General features: G+C 42.5%; 1 protein-coding gene across 1 annotated transcript in view; it reads right to left on the bottom strand.

Annotated features, from left to right (window-relative positions):
• The window catches only part of LOC115809563 (signal-induced proliferation-associated 1-like protein 2), a 60805-nt gene that overhangs the window by 13880 nt on the left and 27614 nt on the right, over positions 1-19311 (bottom strand). The window contains exons 9-14 of the mRNA XM_030771273.1: positions 13182-13436; positions 8769-8864; positions 7522-7631; positions 6886-6968; positions 4443-4840; positions 2317-2511 (exon numbers count right to left, since the gene is read on the bottom strand). Coding sequence (XP_030627133.1) covers positions 2317-2511; positions 4443-4840; positions 6886-6968; positions 7522-7631; positions 8769-8864; positions 13182-13436 — 1137 coding nt within the window. The remainder of the gene's footprint in view (positions 1-2316; positions 2512-4442; positions 4841-6885; positions 6969-7521; positions 7632-8768; positions 8865-13181; positions 13437-19311) is intronic.

Below are 19311 nucleotides of genomic sequence, written 5' to 3' on the forward strand. Positions count from 1 at the left end.
ATCTCTACACAGCCTCACAGGACTTCTCAGTGGAACACTGATGTTAGCTACATCTAAGCCTTTTAATATCTTAATTAGTTCAACTACCAGGTGAAAGAGCTTATGAATCATGAAGGTGAATTTCCTAATGTATTCTAAGATGAAAAGCCCTGCTTCCAGCTAGCTGTATTAACGCTACACAGGTGAGAGAGTAGGAAAATTTGGGTGACATAGGAACAGTCAGGATAAATGACCTGTCCCTGCTCCCGGTTACCATGGAAATGTGAAGAGTAAGACTAAAACTGGTCTCAGAACGAGAGGAAGGTCACTTATCATAGCATTTTCAGTTTAACTGGTCTGGCACCTCTGCAGGGGCCTCCAGTTTCTACACACACACACACACACACACACACACACACACAGTTTGTCCCTGCCGAGGTCAGACTACATATATGTGTCCTGCTGTTAAGTATAAGGGTTTTGGGAAAAACATTTTGCATGCGTGTGTGTGTGTTGCTTGCTATGGGCTACATTTAAGTTGCTGAGACAACAAAGCAGAGCACAGGAATGGTCAGGAGGGCGGGGGTACAGTGGTGGGCAGTGGTTATGAGACTCGGTGTTTGTAACTCACAACACGACTGGCACTCAGGGAGGGGTGTTTAAACTTAGCACCATGACAGGGTAGAGGAGTGAGGGACAAAGGTCAAAGGCCAAAGCTAGGTTGGGCGGGGTCACAGCACGGTGAGACACTGGTGTACCTGGATCGTTCCATTAGAGTCTTAAGAAGAAAATTTAACAAGCTCTCAGCTCCACTAGAGACAAGAAGCAAGAGAAGCAGACACAAACAAAAATAACAACATTAGTGAGCAGCTCTTTGTGTTTTCATATGCCTGGCTCTATACAGCATAATAAAACACAAAATTAGACTGTGCAAGAGAAATAAAACTTGGTTAGGCTGAACAATATCCGTGAACGATATTAAAGCATTTATCAAAAGGCAGGGTTATGTAACATGAAATAAAAGCCAAGCCAGTAAAACACAAGGGATGTTAACTGTATTACACAGTCTTTTTCATAAGACCAGAAAACAAACATCATCAATGAATGCTATCAATCATACACAAGTCTTTAGCTGCAATTTTCATATGCTAAATGAGATCTCTCTCTCTCACACTGACACACACACACACACAGAGCTGTCCTCCCCTACAGGCTACTTAAATGACGGCTGATATGATGATAAAAGCAGTCAGTCAGTCGTGTTTTGTCAAGCTTATCTCTGTGGTCTGGACCTCTACTCTGCCGTCCTGGTTCCCAGAGGGCAGCAGGTAAGACTGAGGTATTACTGAAACAGGACTGGACAGTTCGAGAAAAGGCGATTTGGTTGCAGGGAGGGCAAGAAACTTTTAATTTGTTCCTTGAAGCGTCATGACGGGGGTCTTCGGTGGCATAACGTGGAGCACTCTGTCATGCCCCCTGAGGCCTTGCATCAGAGTTTAGATCAATAATAGAAAGCGACATGTGTCAAGTGTACTATGTCTGGAGAGTTATAGAGCTTATTTAGAGTGGAACTGTCCACTTCAATCAGGACCGGAACCATCCGGATCGACACACATGCAAAAGCATGCCAGTCTGCAGTTACTCAGATTTACGGCAGAAAGCACAGGATGACCACAGCAGATATAACCTGGATTCACAGGTTTTTTCCTCAAGAGTTTATGGAGCCCATATTTAGAGATGTCTTTTTTCCTGCTATGAAGATTCTGTGCTTAGGAGCACAGAGAGAGAGATTTATTAAATGAGTCTAGCAAATGAAACAATCAAATCCAACAGACAATTTATAGAATGAGAGTTCCTTTAACTTTAGAGAGGAACTGACCACTCAGGACTGGTTTTAAAAAAATTAAAAAGATCAATGTGAATGCTCAGTTGTGCATAGATGGACGATGAACATAAAAAAAGTTTTTTAAAATTTTAAAATTGCTTAATATTTTTTTTTTAAAACATCCGTAAGATGGTTGGTGTGGGAGTAACTGTATAATTAAAATCACTTTCACAATGAGGTGTCCATTTACTAAAGGTGGAAAAGTCAGAGTAGAGCCTCCTATGATGACTGGTCTGAAGGTCCTGCCCCCCCAAAACATACATACCTAAAACCACATCCATTCACATTCACACACACACACACACTCTCAGACACCACCATACACATAGCCCTCTTCCTCCTCGGTGGGTGTTTCTGAGGTGTTTGAGTTCAGGCTATTCCCATTTATAACGAGAAACAGCAGTAGTCATTCTCTCTCTCTCTCTCTCTCTCTCTCTCTCTCTCTCACTCACCCACACTCTGACAGGTTAGGAGGCTCCTCTGGTGTGGGTTTGTCGTCTGTTTTCTTGTGGCGGTTCTGGGATTGGCTCTCTGTACTGGGTCCAGGCCCAGATGTGTTCTCAGGGCCCCTGTGGCCCCTGGAGGACTCTGGTGAAGCGGTGAGTTTGGAACCACGGGCCCGGGGACTGCCTGAGTGATGGGACCCACTAACCACAACCAGAAGGAACAAAAGAATATGTTGACCCAAAGCTAGCAAAAATGAGCAGGCACAGATACATCACTTAGAATTCCCTGTAGTTGGACAATCCTCGTATCTCACTGACTGATGATTTAGAATGACAGGGGGTTTGCCTGGTGCATGGGCAGAACACTAGCGAAAGCAGTGTTTTAACGTTCTCTTGGATAAACGTCATGGCAAGAGTGTTCTCCTGTGATTGATGTCCTGTCTTGGAGCAGATGAATAAACTCCCCCCACCACCGTCACCTCCCCAAAGCGATCGCTCGTTGCCCCAGACCACCCATCACGCCCAACATGGCATAGATGAATTACCAACATAACCGTCTGTGTGGCACAGAGTGATGAGCTGTGGTCACTTTCAGAGTGGTTTCCGAAAATGCTCACAGATGTCACAGTACACAATGCACCAAACATGGTTCATTTTCTGGAACATTCTGAAAGCAAATGTTATTAGCAACTTTTAGCTAAAATAAAAAAAGAAAAACTCAGTGGAGTGTAGCGTGCACTGAAATGCCAGTCTTCTACTTCGTGAACTAAATGTTGACAAAACTTGAGTGAGACTAGCTCTCCTGTTCTTTCATTTGGCTGCAGTGAAATTTTCTGAGAACCTTTTCACTTTCTAAAAAGTAGACAGCAGTAGTTTGAGAGCTCTCTTTCACATATTTAACAACAACAACAACAGCAGCAACAAAAGTACCCTGATACTGATTTCAGAAGATGACAGAGCTGTATAAGGCAAAGAAAAGGCAGCTAAAGTTGAGTTCAGTTTTAAATTTAACCTGATTGAACCCACTTTAAAGCAGCTATTAATAATACGTAGGGTCAGGGCTCACTGGTACACTGCATATTCTTCATAATGGCCCACACACACACACACACACACACACACATATATATATATATATGTATGTGTGTGTGTGTGTGTGTACATTTTCATCAAATAATTTCAGCTTCATAAATTATATCCACAAAAGCATAAACTGGTACACAGTACATAACAAGAAAAACCTCGAGTGTTTCTCTTAGACGATACTAGGCGGGTGTCCGGGTTTGCAGTCTTATAGGGCACAGTGTCACACTTGATTTACTTACACTGTGGGGTTCAATGGCAGGACGCCACAGATATGGCTATCCATCCTTCACACACACACACACACACACACACACACACACACACACACACACACAGCTGTCACCAGCAGTAACAGGCTACAGGTCACATCTCTCAGTGGATTCAATAGCCAGACTCATCATCTTCCTCCCCCCTACAGGGAGACAACCTGCTGGGTGACTAGCACTGCAGGTCAGGGTGGGGGAGAGGAACAAAGCTACGCATCTCCCTCTCTTCTGCTTCACTGGTATCCCTCTCTCCACAAGAGAAATGCCAGGATCTACCAGTCTCCGTCTGCGTGTAGACGCGGTAGGAAATGTCACCATTGGTCAGTGTGGTCATCTGTCTGGTGTGTGTGTGTGTGTGTGTGTGTATGTGCGTGTGTGTGTGCATGTGTGTGAGTGCTGAGCTCTTTCAAAGAAAAAGGCAAAGAAAATATGGAGATATAAATAGAGACATGTGAGTACGATGCAGAGTGTGTGTGTGTGTGTGTGTGTGTGTGTGTGTGTGTGTTTGAGGGGGAGTAACTAATGCATCAGTTCACCAATAAGCATTCTTAATGCAGTCTGATGGTTTTGACATTAACAGCATTAATGTTTTGGGTGTTAATGTCAGGGAGCTATGTAAAAAAAAACACATCTTACCACCAGTCGAATCAATAGAATGGTCAGAGAACCACAGAAATGGACCAATTTGTCAGAGCAAAAATAACGAAGCAATCTAAGCTGTATTCCAAGCATTCTTTGGCCAAATTGAACTCTGTGACCTCCCCCAAAGAGATCCCTCACCTGGACTGGGAGGATATTTCACTCAGGTCCCCTATGCTTCCCTCTGTCACGTGACTGGCGGCAATGGCAGCAACGTAACTCTGGGGTATGTAGATTTTGCCATGTTCCTCTTCCAAAGGCCCCTCCTCGGGGTGTTCAGCTGTCCAGGGGTGCCCCTGATCCCCTCCCCTGGCCTGTAGAACGGTTCGGGCCACGACCGATCCGGCCACGCCCGGGGGAGGTGGCATGCAGGGGGCAGTGTCAATGCCGCTGTCCGTTGAGGCCCCTTTGATGTAGGTGAGACCCAGCATCTCAGGGTCCATCAGATCACCAGAACCAAAGTGCTTATCATCACTGTTACTAGAGGCATTGCTTGACAGGGTGTTGCTGCTGGAGTGGCTGGAGTTCTTATCTCCACCCTGAGAAGGATGAAAACACACACACACACACACACACACACACACACACACACACACAGAGAAGCAGGGGAAGAGGGGGAGAAAGAGTGGGGAAAAGGAGAGCGAGAGAGAAAGAGAGAGAGAGAGAGAGAGAGAGAGAGAGAGAAAGAAAGAAAGGAGTACTCACACATAGGAAAAATGAGAGTTACACACACACACACACACACACAGTAAATCATTAGCAGTAAAAAAGGATCTTTCATCACGCATAACCTGAGAGCAGAGGCTGACAGAGTTACGAGGTGAAACTAATCTTACCAGTCTCCATGCGTGATTTCCCTCTGCTTTCTAACACACACACACGCACCAGTCACAGAGGGCACCGTCAGGTTAGACTTACTATGTTTTCACTGCAACACAGTTTACGGGGTTGTGATGCCTTCAACTAATGAATTCCTCTTACATATTTACCACCATACAGCAAAACAGAATATGTCCAACACAAGCAATTACTGTGGAAGCCACAAAGAAATCTGGTCTCAGCCCTAATTCTTTATGTATGCAAATTTCAGTACACTAGGTAATTAGTGTGCAGACAACAGACTCCATAAATCAACAGAAAGAGTGAATATCACAACAAACAGCTCCCAGAGGATTTGAACAATCTGAATCCCCTAATAAGTGGGAGCAACCATTTGGAAGAGAGGGTGTGACTGTTTCTTTTTGTTGTTGTTGTTGTTTTTTGTAAAGGAAGAGTTATTGGAACCTGCAGGTGTACTTCCTGACAGAGAGAGAGAAGTAATTAAGGCAGTACTATATTTAGCGCTGGCACACACACACACAAACCCTTCTTTAAGTAGCCATGGGATGACCTGACTAAATCATTAATCAGGCTGAAAACATGCTATACTCTGTAATATGTAGGCTCTTTAGGGTGGGAATGTACTTATGAGGAATGCTTTCATTTTTAATACACTAGAGATGGCTTAATGTAGTGCTACTGCCTTATAAAGGAAAACACAAAGCAATCACCTCTTCTCTTCCTCTCTCTCACGCAAACACACACATGCACACGCTCACGCATTCTCCCTCTCTCACACACACACACACACACACACACAAACACCCACACATGCACAGGCACTCTCTCTCTCAAACACAGACACACACACTCTTTTTCTTTTTTCTCTTGCTCACAGAAACCCCGCCCCGAACACACTTCTCTCTCTCTCTCGCAATGAGCAGACACACATCCACACACAGAGTCAGCAACAGAAGCAGTTCCTAGCACTGCCTTAACAGCATCCCTAAGGTTTTGCCTGCTCTCCAGAAGCGACAACACAGTTTGTTAGTATGATAATACATGGCGCTGTGGATGAAAGCTGGAGAGGAAGATGAATCTGGAAAGACACCAGCTCAGACCGCAGTTTGCCACAGCACCACCACTAAGGACAGTCTGACCTTATCCACATTTGTTCATCAGGCTGAGTTAGACGGGACCTGACAGGGCTGGCAGGGCTCCGGGGAGCAGGACAATAACAGTGTATACATATGGCCCTCAGACTAACATACATTAAAACAGGCAAGTGTTTTAACCCCCTGTCCCTTTTCACACAGTCAAGCTAATTAAGTCGATCAGAGGTTTCAACCCTAATTATGACCAGATACACTAACAACCCAAATACATTACTATTATTTCAATTAAACTCTAAAACGTGGGGGGAAAAAAGTTTATCATCATTGCATTGCGTCACCAGTGCATACTACTTATCTATAATTTACATCTCAAATAAAAGCATGAAAGAGTAAATTATTGGTCTAATTGTACCAGTAGAGTACCCTTAAAACACATTAGAGTACCCTTAAAACACATTAAAGCCCCCCCCCCCACGTTCCTTGAAAAAACAGTTCCTGGAAAATGTTATCCTGAGATCCTTGCAGAGTCTGGGACCACCCCACGCCTCCTGGGCCTGACCGCTGTTTTACCCCTTGCCCTTACACCCTCAGATCCAGCACTGCGGGATGGCAACGCTACCATCCTGACCCCCAGGCTGAGTGTGACTTACTCGGGTCAGCTTGTTGGGCGAGTCTTTACCCCTCTCCTTTAGGGAGTTGAGGATCTTCGTGGAGGGAATATGCCATTTGGCCTCTGTGGGAAACAGAAGAGTACCGTGTAAAGAAACAAGAAAAAAAAAAGAAAACATCCTTGAAGCAATTCAGACTCAAAAACAAACACACACACACACACACGCACACACACATACACACACATACACACACAAGTGAGCAAAAGGATGTTGAAGCAAATCTTTAACAATCTTAAATAAAGAGCATGGTCCAGGGGCTCTGGTCTATGGAAAAAAAAAATGAGTAGGATATTGTAGAATTTCATTCAGTTATTATATTACATACAATAATATATTGATATATAAATTATTCTAGCCTTTAGGCTTACAATACATCTTTATTATCAAAGGTAATTAGGTCAATTTTATTTATTTAGTAGACAACAAAACTGTTAAACTACTGTGGAGGAATGAGGCTGTTTTTGGACAGCTGAGCAGAATGTCATGTTGACATGACACGACAATGTCACGTTAATGCTTCTGTTCTGTGTAAAAGGCGCTGACTGTTGGTTCTTCATTCTGGTTAGTAGATCAGAGTGAGTGGGTTTTTTCTTTGGTTCATTAAGCTGGACTCACCTGCAGATCTGGTCCTTTCCAGTGTGGGTTCTCTTTCCCTCAGCCCCACTCCATCTCCAGCCCCAACCGGAGCGTCGCCAGAGTGGTCCTGAAGCACTGGCGACTGACTCCTGAATGAGAAACCCACAGGTCAGCATCTAGCAGGAAGTTTATTGAACTTTTCCCAGCCAGTAAGTCCAATTTATCCAGCGACAGCCTCCCAGTTCACTGTAGCACCCCAGTCTCTCGGTTTCTACTGAGACACTACAAATGACTGTGTCCAAATTGCAGGGAACTGGAGAACTACTGGCCTGCTCACTCTCTAACACCATAGGTTAAGAAAACATACTGTCCCTTCTTAACGAGTTTAAGAATGAACAGAGAGCTCAGTCCAAGAGCACAAAACGAGCCACACTCCTGGCAAAGACGCAGAGGTATCACTGGTACATCAGAAAAATTAATGAAAACAACTCCAGATAATAAAACAATGAGAGTAACCTCACTTTTAGTGAAAGACAGACATGTGATCTTCATAAAATTTCCTTTCAGCACCACACAGTCTGAGGAATAGTGTGAAGCGAAATAGATTGGTGAGGACACATGTTAACTGTTCAATGGTGCGACAGCATGACAGGGCCTGATCTTTGAAGAGCTGTGTGAACTATGCAGCCGTCTGCAGCTTAACCGCTCGTCACGCTTCATAAGGCACGCACAACCACACACGCGCACACGCACACACACAGACACACTCTTCTGACAGCTTTCTCTGAGACATGAAACTGTCTGCCTCTCTGAATGTACTTCTCAACCTAGCGAGAGCATTCCTCACAGTCAAGGTCATCGTCGTGAAGGAGGGGCATAAGCGTAGCAGGGGTTTTCTGGCTGATGTGAAGGTGTAATCTGGCCAGGTTATACTGAGAAACTGAGCTGCCATTAGATTACATTTGATACAGCGTCAACTTCTAGCTCATTTTGGTTTTAAGGCCTATAGTGGCAGCAGGCAGGAAGAGCATAGTCCATAATTAAAAGATGAGGTAAGAGCTTCATCAACTGGGTCCTCTTCGTCACCCTGTTTTTCCATCAGACTCAATCCATATGTGTGTGGAGGTCAGGTTCTGACCCTCTATGCATTACACAGTGAATACAATCCAAAAGCCAAAGACACATCATCTACCCATTCATTCCCTACAACACTACAGCAGTGTGCTTCTCTGCTGTTTCAGCTATTGAGAGGAGTTTGTGTGTGTGTGTGTGTGTGTGTCTCTTACCCATCATATCCTGGCTGCTGAGCCCAGGTTCCACTCCCGCAGGGCCCGGGATCACTGGAGGAGGACTGGTTACTGGGGGAGCTGCGGTAGTGTTGGCTGGGGTCTGCCTTAGTGCAGGACACAATCTGTGGACACTCCATATCCTGTATGGTTCTATTCACACACACACACACACACACACACACACGCCAGATGGGCTTTCATTCTTTTTACAGCTGTTAGACTGAGGGCATAACTCTAGTGTTACACCTATTAGAGGAAAATGAATATAGCAGACACACTTGTTAGGCTTAATATTAATTTTTAGGTGAGAGACTGAACGTGGCTTTAAGTGGCAGGATTTTATGAGAAGCTTTTCACAACTGCTACTTACAGATCATTTTAGGAAAGGAATGTCGGTCAGTGCAATCTCAATAAGGTTTGACCGAAGCTGTCCATAAAAATAGTCTGTCATTGTTTTTAATGGCAATGATCACTCTCCTTGACTCTACAGTAACAGGCTCCATATGGTTTTAAGTAACCAGACACCCTTGTATGAAGTCATTCATTTATAAAGACGAGATTTGATGAGACTCACATGGACTGATATTGGAACAGCTGCTCAGTTACAATTTGCTCAAAGACACAACTGACTGAACCTTTGGCAAAAAGCTGTACGAATTTCTACTTTAACAACACGGACAGTTACACTCCGAAACGTGCTGATGGCTAGAATTTATGTTGACGGTGCCTGTCAACTTGACAACTTATCTACTGTTGAGGCCAGTAACCTAAAAAATATGTACGTCATATGACGCAATGAAAAATCTCACGTCAATCGGTTTAACAGTCAATTCAAACCCATATTTCCAGTGGTCATTAACTACATGGTCAGCACTGGGCCAGTCAATACAACACGAGTCAGTGTTCAACACTGACTGAAAACATATGTCCACAGAACAGTGAGTGAGAGAGAGAGAGAGAGAGAGACCAATCAGCCAAACAGATACAGTGGACCTTCCTCAATGCCTCTATGCTTCAATCTCATATTTGGGAGGGGCAGGTTGACCACCTTTGCTTTAAAGCTTTCCAGTATTTCATTAAATGTGAGTGATTTGGTAACACTTTTCCCATTGCATATTCTTATTACTTACAAAGTACATTCAAATTATTGGATATGGCCTGTTCTTACCATGCCATGTAAGTTTAAAGCTCTCTCAGTATTTTTTGTGACCTCCCTATAGCGCAAAACTTAAGCAATTTCCTGAAGTACACTACTGTGTAATGTTTTTCATGTAGTCCTGTGGTAAATTCTTCTAAGCTTCTCACAGGATTGATCGTAACTCTTCTTTCAACTTTGGCTGCGTCTTGTACTTCTCCCTGTCCAAGTGATCCCACACAGTATCCTTTATGTTCAGGTCAGGCCTCTGAGGCGCCCAAACTAATACTGTGTTCCATCTGCATACGTCTGCTCCAAGTAGGTCTTAATGGTGTTTGCAGTGTGTTTTGGGGCTGTTATAGTGCTGAGAGGTGAAGTGTTTTGCCAATCAGTCATTTTCCTAAAGATACAGCATAATGGGACAAAATCTGTTTATATTTCTCAGCAGCCACCATTTTGTCAATTTTGACTGGATCTCCTACGCCGTTGTCTGAAACACACCCGCAGGCCATCACATAGCCGCTACTGTTTTTCAGGGATGACTGCGGACAGGTATCAGTGTACCTCTCACCAATTTGTGTCAAATTTGGGCACATTGCTCCAAAAGACTCTCTGCCATTGGTTGTCCCTCCATGGTTTATACTCGTTCACATACTGCAATCTCTTCTCCTTGCTGCCTTTCTGCAAGAGCGGTTTCTTAGCTGCAATAAGCCCTATGAGACCATTTCTTACAAGAAAACTTCTCGCGGTCAAAGCGTGGACTTTGGTGCCAGATGACCCTTGCCAGGCGCTGAGTAAGCACTCCACTGGACTTCTGTCTCTCCCTTAAGGAAGTGACCTTTACGTACTCTTCATCAGATGCAGACAGCTTTCTGGGTCTTCCTCAGCATTTTCTGTCTTCAACTTGCCCTGTTTCCTCAAATTTCTTTATGACAGCTTGAACACCACATCTTGAAAATCTGGTTTGGTGTGCTATTGCTTGCAGAATACATCTTTGTTTATACCAAACCATGATTTTATGTCTGTCAAAGAGTGTTAGCTTGGACACTTCCAAACCTCTGCTTTGAGTCACTCCTGACCTCATTAAGCTTAATAAGTGCTCAGGTGAAGGAACAAACACATGAAATGGCTGGTTTATCTGGAGGAGAGGATTTGGGACAAATCAGTGGTCTTTCGGCCATCTAACAAGATATTAATGAATTGTTAGAAAACACAAATTCTCGCTACTTTGTATTCTATGACTGCTTATTTATGTTTATTTTAACGTTATATAATGTTTGTGAGCAAATAAAGTCTTACTGGACAGATAAGTAGCTTTAAACATAATTTTGCACAGCACTAAATGTACTTACAAATATATATATCTTATGAAAGACTGAAGACATGTACTTTACTAGCGAAATTACTGACTTCAGTCTTCTATCAATCTGCTGACGATACAATAAAGACTAACTACCGTTGCCAAGGAACCTGCCTGTCAATCGACCTGTCAGAGGGGGGCAGATGACTGGGAGCAGAACACACTGGTTATTAGAAAAGAGAGACGGAATGTGCCTTAGTCCTCAGTGTCAGAGCAGTGAGTTGAGGAAAATTCTCCCATCTCTGACTGAATGTGCATATGTCTGATTCTAACAATGCTCAGCATCTCTTTTCCCAAGGTTCAAGGAGGCAAGTTCTATCTTTACCTGAGAAAGAATCATGTCTCCTATATCCTAACTTCTCTGGGAAATGTTCCAGCAAAGCATCCATAATCGAATCATGTCAATCCTCACCAGTCTCCAGCTCTGTTCATCTGTCCAACACCTTCTCTTCTTTACTCAAGTGTTTCTGTTCCCACCCAGACTATTCTTGTAACGGAAACACCCCACCATCATCAACACCACAGAATGTATGGATTTGATTTTAAAATACTGAGCATAACTTCTGTCTCTCATTCTCTCTGTTATAACTCTGTAGCCCTGATTCAATCAAGTATCATATCCAACTGAGTCCAGCTCTCTGCCACCCTCTGATGCACATGACACACAAACACATGGCATGCTTACTTGCAGGCATACACACTGAATAAACATTGTGTATTTCCCACTGTGCAGAAACTATGCAGAGGAGAGTAAAAATGCTGCATATTAATGCATTTGCGACAACAGAAAAGACAGAAATGTCACTTTCTAGCCTTCATTCCTCTCTATGGTTCTTCCCTCTCTGCCTACCCTCCATTTCTCTCCTCTCTGTCACCCTGTCTGCTGTAATGTGAGGATCTGGGCCTAGGGGTTGACTGTGTTTAATGTTTAATTGGCCGTGTGGAGTTACGGTGTGCCAGTGCCTCTAACCTCTAAGAGAGAAAGAGAGAGATACAGTGAGAGAGAGAGAGAAAGGAGTGAGACAAGCGAAAAGAGAGAAAGAGAAAAAGTGAAAAGGAGGAAGTAAGAGAGAAAAAAGAGACAGACCAAGAACAAGATAAATGAAGAGAGAGAGAGAGAGAGAGAGATTTTGATTAGGTAGAGAAAGCTCCATCACTCTGCATGCGGTAGTGTAGAAAGCATGTAGGAAAGGTCATCAGCACCACACGCCGCTTCACAATAAGAACAAATGATCACATTAGGCTAAATGAGATCTGAACCATACAGCTGTTGCATACCAAAATGAGCATGCACTCTATCTGCTCAAGTGTAACAGCCGGGACTAGAGGTCCGATTTGAACAGGGAAAAAGAAAAGAAGAGCTTTACATGTGGAGAATCCTTTGCTTTCCTCATATACTGCAGTCCCATTTAATTCTTAAATACATGAGCTAAAATGTGGACTTTCCTAATATCAAAATGCAATTTATATGTAAATGGGTGGACCTCCGAAATAAAGGGCATTGTGAAACTACATTTCACTCTTCATGTCTCTTTCTTTATCAGTCTTTTTGTCACCCTGCTCCTCCCCCTTTCCATTTCTCACACAATTTAAATCACAAGTTCTGGCCTTTTTTTCTGGGCATCTTTGTGGCAGGTTCATGAAATTTGAAAAACTAGTTCATTCATAAGCTTCTCACAAAAAAAAAAAACCAAACCTGCAGGCTCATGCCAATCAAACGAATTTCCAGCACCCCAGAGTGCTCCACAAAAATAATCCTGTCTATACATAAAAAAAGAATGAGATAAGATTAAATGAGAGAAGAGAAGAGAAGAGAAGAGAAGAGAAGAGAAGAGAAGAGAAGAGAAGAGAAGAGAAGAGGTGTTGGAATGTAAGTCCACACACAGAGACAGGAAACTGGAGTATGGAGTAATACCTTGATCCATCTGGCAGCTTCCTGTCAAAAGAGGTGCTTCGTGGGATTGACACCTGTGCATGCTGGAGGATCTGTTGGCACTGCAGTCGGTCGGGCCCCTGAGTAGGTGACCCACGGGGCAGGGGCTGATTGGCTGGGGTGGGAACTCGATGCCAGGTGGTGTTCCTTCTGAAGGGAGTCTTATATTCACATGGTGTACCCTCACTGTCCAATTTATATTCCACCATAGGGATACGGTAGAGCTCCGAACAACCCCTGAAAGAGAGAGAAAGATAGAGAGAGGGAAAATTATAGTCAATTACTCAGCAACAATTACTGTTTGACAGAATAGACTGATTATCACATTGTACATCTTGCTGCTGTTTACCCGTGTGTTGGCAATACAAATTTGTAATGTCTTATTGAGCGCAGCAGAGAGGGGGAGAAAAAGAGACATGAGGGTGTAGAGCAGACGCAGAAGGGGGCAGCCAGAGAAAACAGAGGGAGAGACAGAGAAAGGGGTGGGGGGGATTGTGAGGGAAAGAAGAGACTGAAAAAAAAGCAATAGAAACCCCGAGGTCAGCACTTCACCCTGGTTTAAAAAAACAGTCTAACTAAAACTCCAGAGAGAGGGAGAGAGGGCTTTGGAGCTATTGTTTTTGTAAGGTATGAAAGAGTCTGGGCTTCTCCATGTTATTTGCATAATAAGCCTACAGGCAACTGCCATCAATTAAATCCAAAAGAGAGAAAGTCTAATATATGAGTGGATAATTTTTCTATCAGCAAAAAAATATGTTTTAAATTCATCAGCGATATTCCTGTGCCCTCTGGTTAATGCTGACCTTGCAAAGACTAATGGGGGTAAGGAGGAAGAAAGAAGACTAGACAAATGTCTGGAACATTCTCTTTGTGTTAGTCCTCAACTACCAAAACTAGGGAATGCACACAAGCCATAGACATAGACACACACACACACACACACCTCATTGATCTATTCATTCACTTGAGCACACACAAAATTACATGCAAGTGCACACTCACACACTTCTAAACGCAAACACCCACACACACTTAATAGCCGGGCCTCCCGTGCATGCATGTAACTGGCTTAGTTGTCAAAACAGGGGCTGAAAGGAAGTTTTCCATTTTCTTGAACACGAGAGGCTGTAAAAACATCTCGACACATATTCACCGCCTCAGCGGAGCCCCAAATCTCTGCTTAAGCACCACTTAAACCTCACCACGGATATGGCATTAAAAAAAAAAAGAAATAAGAAATGAAGCCATGCACTACTGCAGCACTTCCGTACTGCGTGCCCACGTAGCTCCCATCAGCATAGCTATCTAAGGACCTCTGGCCTGTGTGAGGGCTCTCGTATCATTAAACGCAACATTAGTTTTCTTTGGAGGGGGAGGTTGGGATGGGGGTGGGCGAAAGGTAATGTGGGGATGTTAAACAGCTTGGGGGATTCTCTTGGTCTTTCCAGACAATTTGAGACGTAACCTCAGTGATTGCTCTGCTCTTCAAAACCCCTCCACAGTATCCCTCTATGACATCATCACCCAACCAAATCCAATCGCAATGTGAGCACTGGAGCATAAAGCTTTTTTTTTATTATTTTTTGAGGTGTTGGATGTATACACCAGAGAGCTAGGCCTGATTGCTTTGAGATGTTCTGGCCTGGGGTCTAAGGGAGGAGAACAGGGGACTGACGGAGGTCCTTTAATCAAACTAAATGTGAGTGGACTTCTTCTGTTTACAGTTTGGTCCCTGGGGAAAAAAAAAAGAGCCTTTACATACACAAGCTACCATTTACCACACACATGCATTCTTAAAAACACACATACACACTGTAACAAAGGCATCCCAATGCAAACACAAGCACACATAGACATATAGACACACACTAGACACACACACAAACACGCAATAGCAAACATGCATGGGCTCACACTAGCATGGCCAGGCAAACACACACAAAAGTGACAGCCCACCACAGAATCAGACTCCTGTCTCTCAAACCCTGCTGTTCAAGAAGACAGAAAATGACAGCCATTGTGAATGTAGACACGCAATTTTAGCTATAAAGCTTCAGCCTAAAGCCCTGGGAATCCTGTGTCCCCAACCACAACAAAGAGTATGGATTGTGTGCATGTCTGAGAAACTACTTACTATAAATGTATGCAAGGCATAAGCTTCATTGGTTTAAGGGAGGTTTCATGCTTGTGCAAAGTAATAAGAAACAGAAGAACAGCAAAGGAAATGTTGAGAGAGACACTCTATTAGGATTTGTGCACTGGGTTTTCATGATTAGATCAATGCTACTAAGCCATAAATGACAGAGAGGAGGTAATAAGCAAGAATAAGCCAGCACATTGTGTTGCTTTAGGCTCTTAAACACATCTCAGAACCAGCTGAATCGAATCGAATAGAATAGAATAGAGTAGAACAGAATAGAATAGAATAGAATAGAATAGAATAGAATGTTGAAATTTGTCTCTGGGTTCCATATGGAAGAATTATTGAGAATGAACCACCAAATCATGTTGGTTTTCGCTTTTAAAACCGATCTAGAGCCCCTAGCATATTTTATGTCTACATGTTTTATATCTCCAAGTCTTCATAAACTCATATTTCCTGTGGTTCATAGAGGTTGTTGCTGATAGCTTTGGAGCATGTCAGAAGATGGCTCCGTAAACATGTGTTAAGTACTTCAGAGCGATTGTTAATGGTCTTTTTTTAACGAGGTCGCAAACACAGTCATTAAACAGATTAAATGTGTATCCCTCAAGCTCTTTCGCCACACATCATTAACTTCAGTACAGGTTAAACAATGTCAACTGGATGCCTACAGAAAAGGTCTCTGCTGCGGAGCTCTGTTTAGGTCTCACTGCCATTCTTCAGGCTATTCTATGCTATAGAAGGGGAGAAAAAAATAAGATAGATAGACAGATAGATAGATAATGTACAATACCAATATTCTCTAGATTGTTCTTTAACCGTGTTACATATATAAGAAAATGTCTGTTCTATATAGTGAGAGCAAAAAAGCAAACATTCAAATGTTGTCCTGGCCATTCCTTCATTCACTGCTTCTTATCCACAAGAAGAGCTTGGATCCCAGGGAGGTAAATCTAGTACAAAGATCAATATTTGGCAAACAATTTAGAACTTGATGGAAAGTCAGAAGCCAGAAACAGTCACAGAGATTATATACGCCCATCCTCTCCCCCAGAGAGCAGTCTCACTGGAACAGGGTAATAAGCCGTAGACTAGATTTATGGGCTAGTCTTTTCCACTGGTTCCTGCCAAGAATTACAGGCTGAATCAAATCAGAGTCATTGTGGAAACAAGAGACCCTAACAACTTGATATGACCAAATAATCACTGGATATTAATTACAGTGGTATATGACTTTATAAACACTGATTGGTTAATTTTAGCACTTCCATTTCAAGTCACGAACAAGAAACAGCAGTAGGTAATGCTTTATTATGATGTCTGCTACTTTGTTTCTGTGAAAACCCTATGAAACCACACTACGTTTTCACTCTATAAATCAATTACTTACATTACAATGACTTAAAAAACCCTCTACTCACACTACACAAAAGCCACATGATTTAACAAAGACTATAGCTCTGTTCTCTGCAAAGATCACAAGATCAGTTTAGCCCCAGGGGGAAAGAGGCACTACTTGTAAATGGTTTGTCAACAATCAGTAACATCCAGCAGATTGATGGAGGTCTGGCTGAATGACATCCTGGACCCTCTTTTTGAGTGATGACCTGCTGATATCAGAGCTGGGGGGCCGGGGGGGTGTTAGGATAACACAGTACTTACTACACTGCTTCATCCAATGGCCACATGAAAGGCCATTTAAGTTATCAGTGGCAATGAGGTCCTAATACCTCTATCATTTCTTCTCTTGTCCTCTTCACTACTGCTGCAAACACTGTATCAATGTTTAACATGAAGGAAAACTCCTAGACAGGAGTAGTAAGTACTGTAGTAAAGGTACTTCGTTACTACACGTGTAGTATCTTGACAGATTGGCACTCTACCTGTATATCCACACTATGAGCACTATTTTATTTTCTCCTCAACTACATCTAAAAGGGAAATTATATTCATAACCCATTGTTTTGTTTTTTTTATTTAATTTTGTTTTTATTGTGCAGTAGCTGATTGAATAAGAGTGGTTCTAACTTATGCAGATGTACACAAACAGATGCAAGATTGTGTGTATTCATATGCGTAGCTCATAGGCCTGGGTATGGTACTTGCCCTGGTATGCACTCATCACTGTAAATATAGGTGCGTTGGCTGACCAAGTAGTTCCTGCTATGGATAGTTCCAGAACTCTTTAGTTTTTAACTTCCTGAGCCTACACTGAAAAGTAACTTTAGCCACCAATGGAGCCAAAACAGACGACCGTCTACAGCCTTATTCAAGACGTGAAATGTTTACAGAAAAAAAAAAAAAAAAAAAAGATTCTGACAGAATGAAGTGTCTATTTCACTTTACCACGGGACAAGCACATAAGTGCATTCAGGAATTCACGGCCAAATCTCAAGAAAATTGTTTTGGTCGTATTTTACTGATTGCATTGTGCTTTTTCCATCTTGTACTTTTGAAAGCTCGAGTACATTAAAAGCATGATACTTCAACTGACTCAACTCACTCAAGTTGGTTTTTAAATGGATGACTCGTACTTTTACTACTCATTCTTTTATGGTAATTTCTCTACTGTTAACTCAAGTATAACATCTGTGTTCTTACCACCCCTGGCCCTTGATCAAACAGACGGGCACTAGATAAGCCTATGATTGAGACAAAAGACTGCAATGTAGCATTGAGCGCATTTGTTTTCATGCTACCAAGAGCTAGCATCTACTTCACTTGACCAAAGTGCCCACTGAGGCTGAAGGTCTAATCTATTTAATGTGAATCTCAGAAAAATACAGAAACATACTGGTGCCAATGATCAGTAATGACATAACTTATTATCTCTCAGTGAGAAACACTACATCATCCACACAAACACCACGTTTCAAATATGGACTCTCCATGCGTTTCCACATATGTACACATTCTCACACAAACTGACCAAAAATAAATAAGGTGTATGGTGGAATACATCTGGTGTGGTACGACCCATATATTTAGTGGATAAACTTATCAAATCGCAAATACTTATACACGACTGTGCGTTTTCAACTCACATGTCACAACTTAAATGAAAACAGCTTTTTATATATGTTTTCTTCTTTCTCTGTCATTAATTTGATCAATGGATCGTGTGTTTAAGTTGTTTAAAGCTTTCCATACAGCTATGAAGGAAAAGACTTGAATGTTGTATGAGGGTTTGACCACATCCTGCTGTTCCAGGATAAATAAATACATTTTCTGGGTTAAGCTAACATCAGGAGCATATCTGATTTAGCTTAGATGGAGACAGAGCACAGCAAACTCTGGCCTGACATAAATAAAAGAACACTTAGAAATAGTGAGGTGAGATCTTACAAGGCTTGGATTTTTTTGGCTCCAAACACAAGACTTAAGTTACAACCAAATACAGCAGACACCCTCTCAAATGCATAAACCAGAATTCATATCCTGCATTTAAAAGTCAGCCGTAAATTCTTTAAATCATAACATAGCCATTTGCGCAAGGAAACACATGACTACATCCATATAGTCTCAAACCAGCTGTCTACTGAAGAGCTCCACTGATGCAATGTTAACTGTTTGGGGTCAAGGTCATCGACTGGAGGGCATGGGGCTCTTGTCCATTGTTGTTGCTCATGTCTTTTGTATGTCTCATGATGAGAAAGAGTCAGGGCTTGAATTTTCCCACAAATTCCTTTGACTTGAGCCAATGGTAGAGAAAATGGACGTCTTATTGTTGACCAGAATGCTCAGCAGCTTAAAGATGGAGCAAAATGGACATGAAGCACTCTCAACATTCCTAACCCAACCTTTGACCTTTGGATTTAAGGAGACACTGAAGAAAGAAAGAAAAAAAAAAAACTTATGCTTGAGGGAAAAACAACATAGAAGACTATTACTGGTTCCTACAGACTACTATCATTAGCAGCTGCCCTGCCACCACTGAGAGTAAAAGCTTAGCAATCCTGTTACAGCCAA

This window comes from Chanos chanos, chromosome 4 (assembly GCF_902362185.1).
Source record: "Chanos chanos chromosome 4, fChaCha1.1, whole genome shotgun sequence".
Taxonomy (NCBI): Eukaryota; Metazoa; Chordata; class Actinopteri; order Gonorynchiformes; family Chanidae; genus Chanos; species Chanos chanos.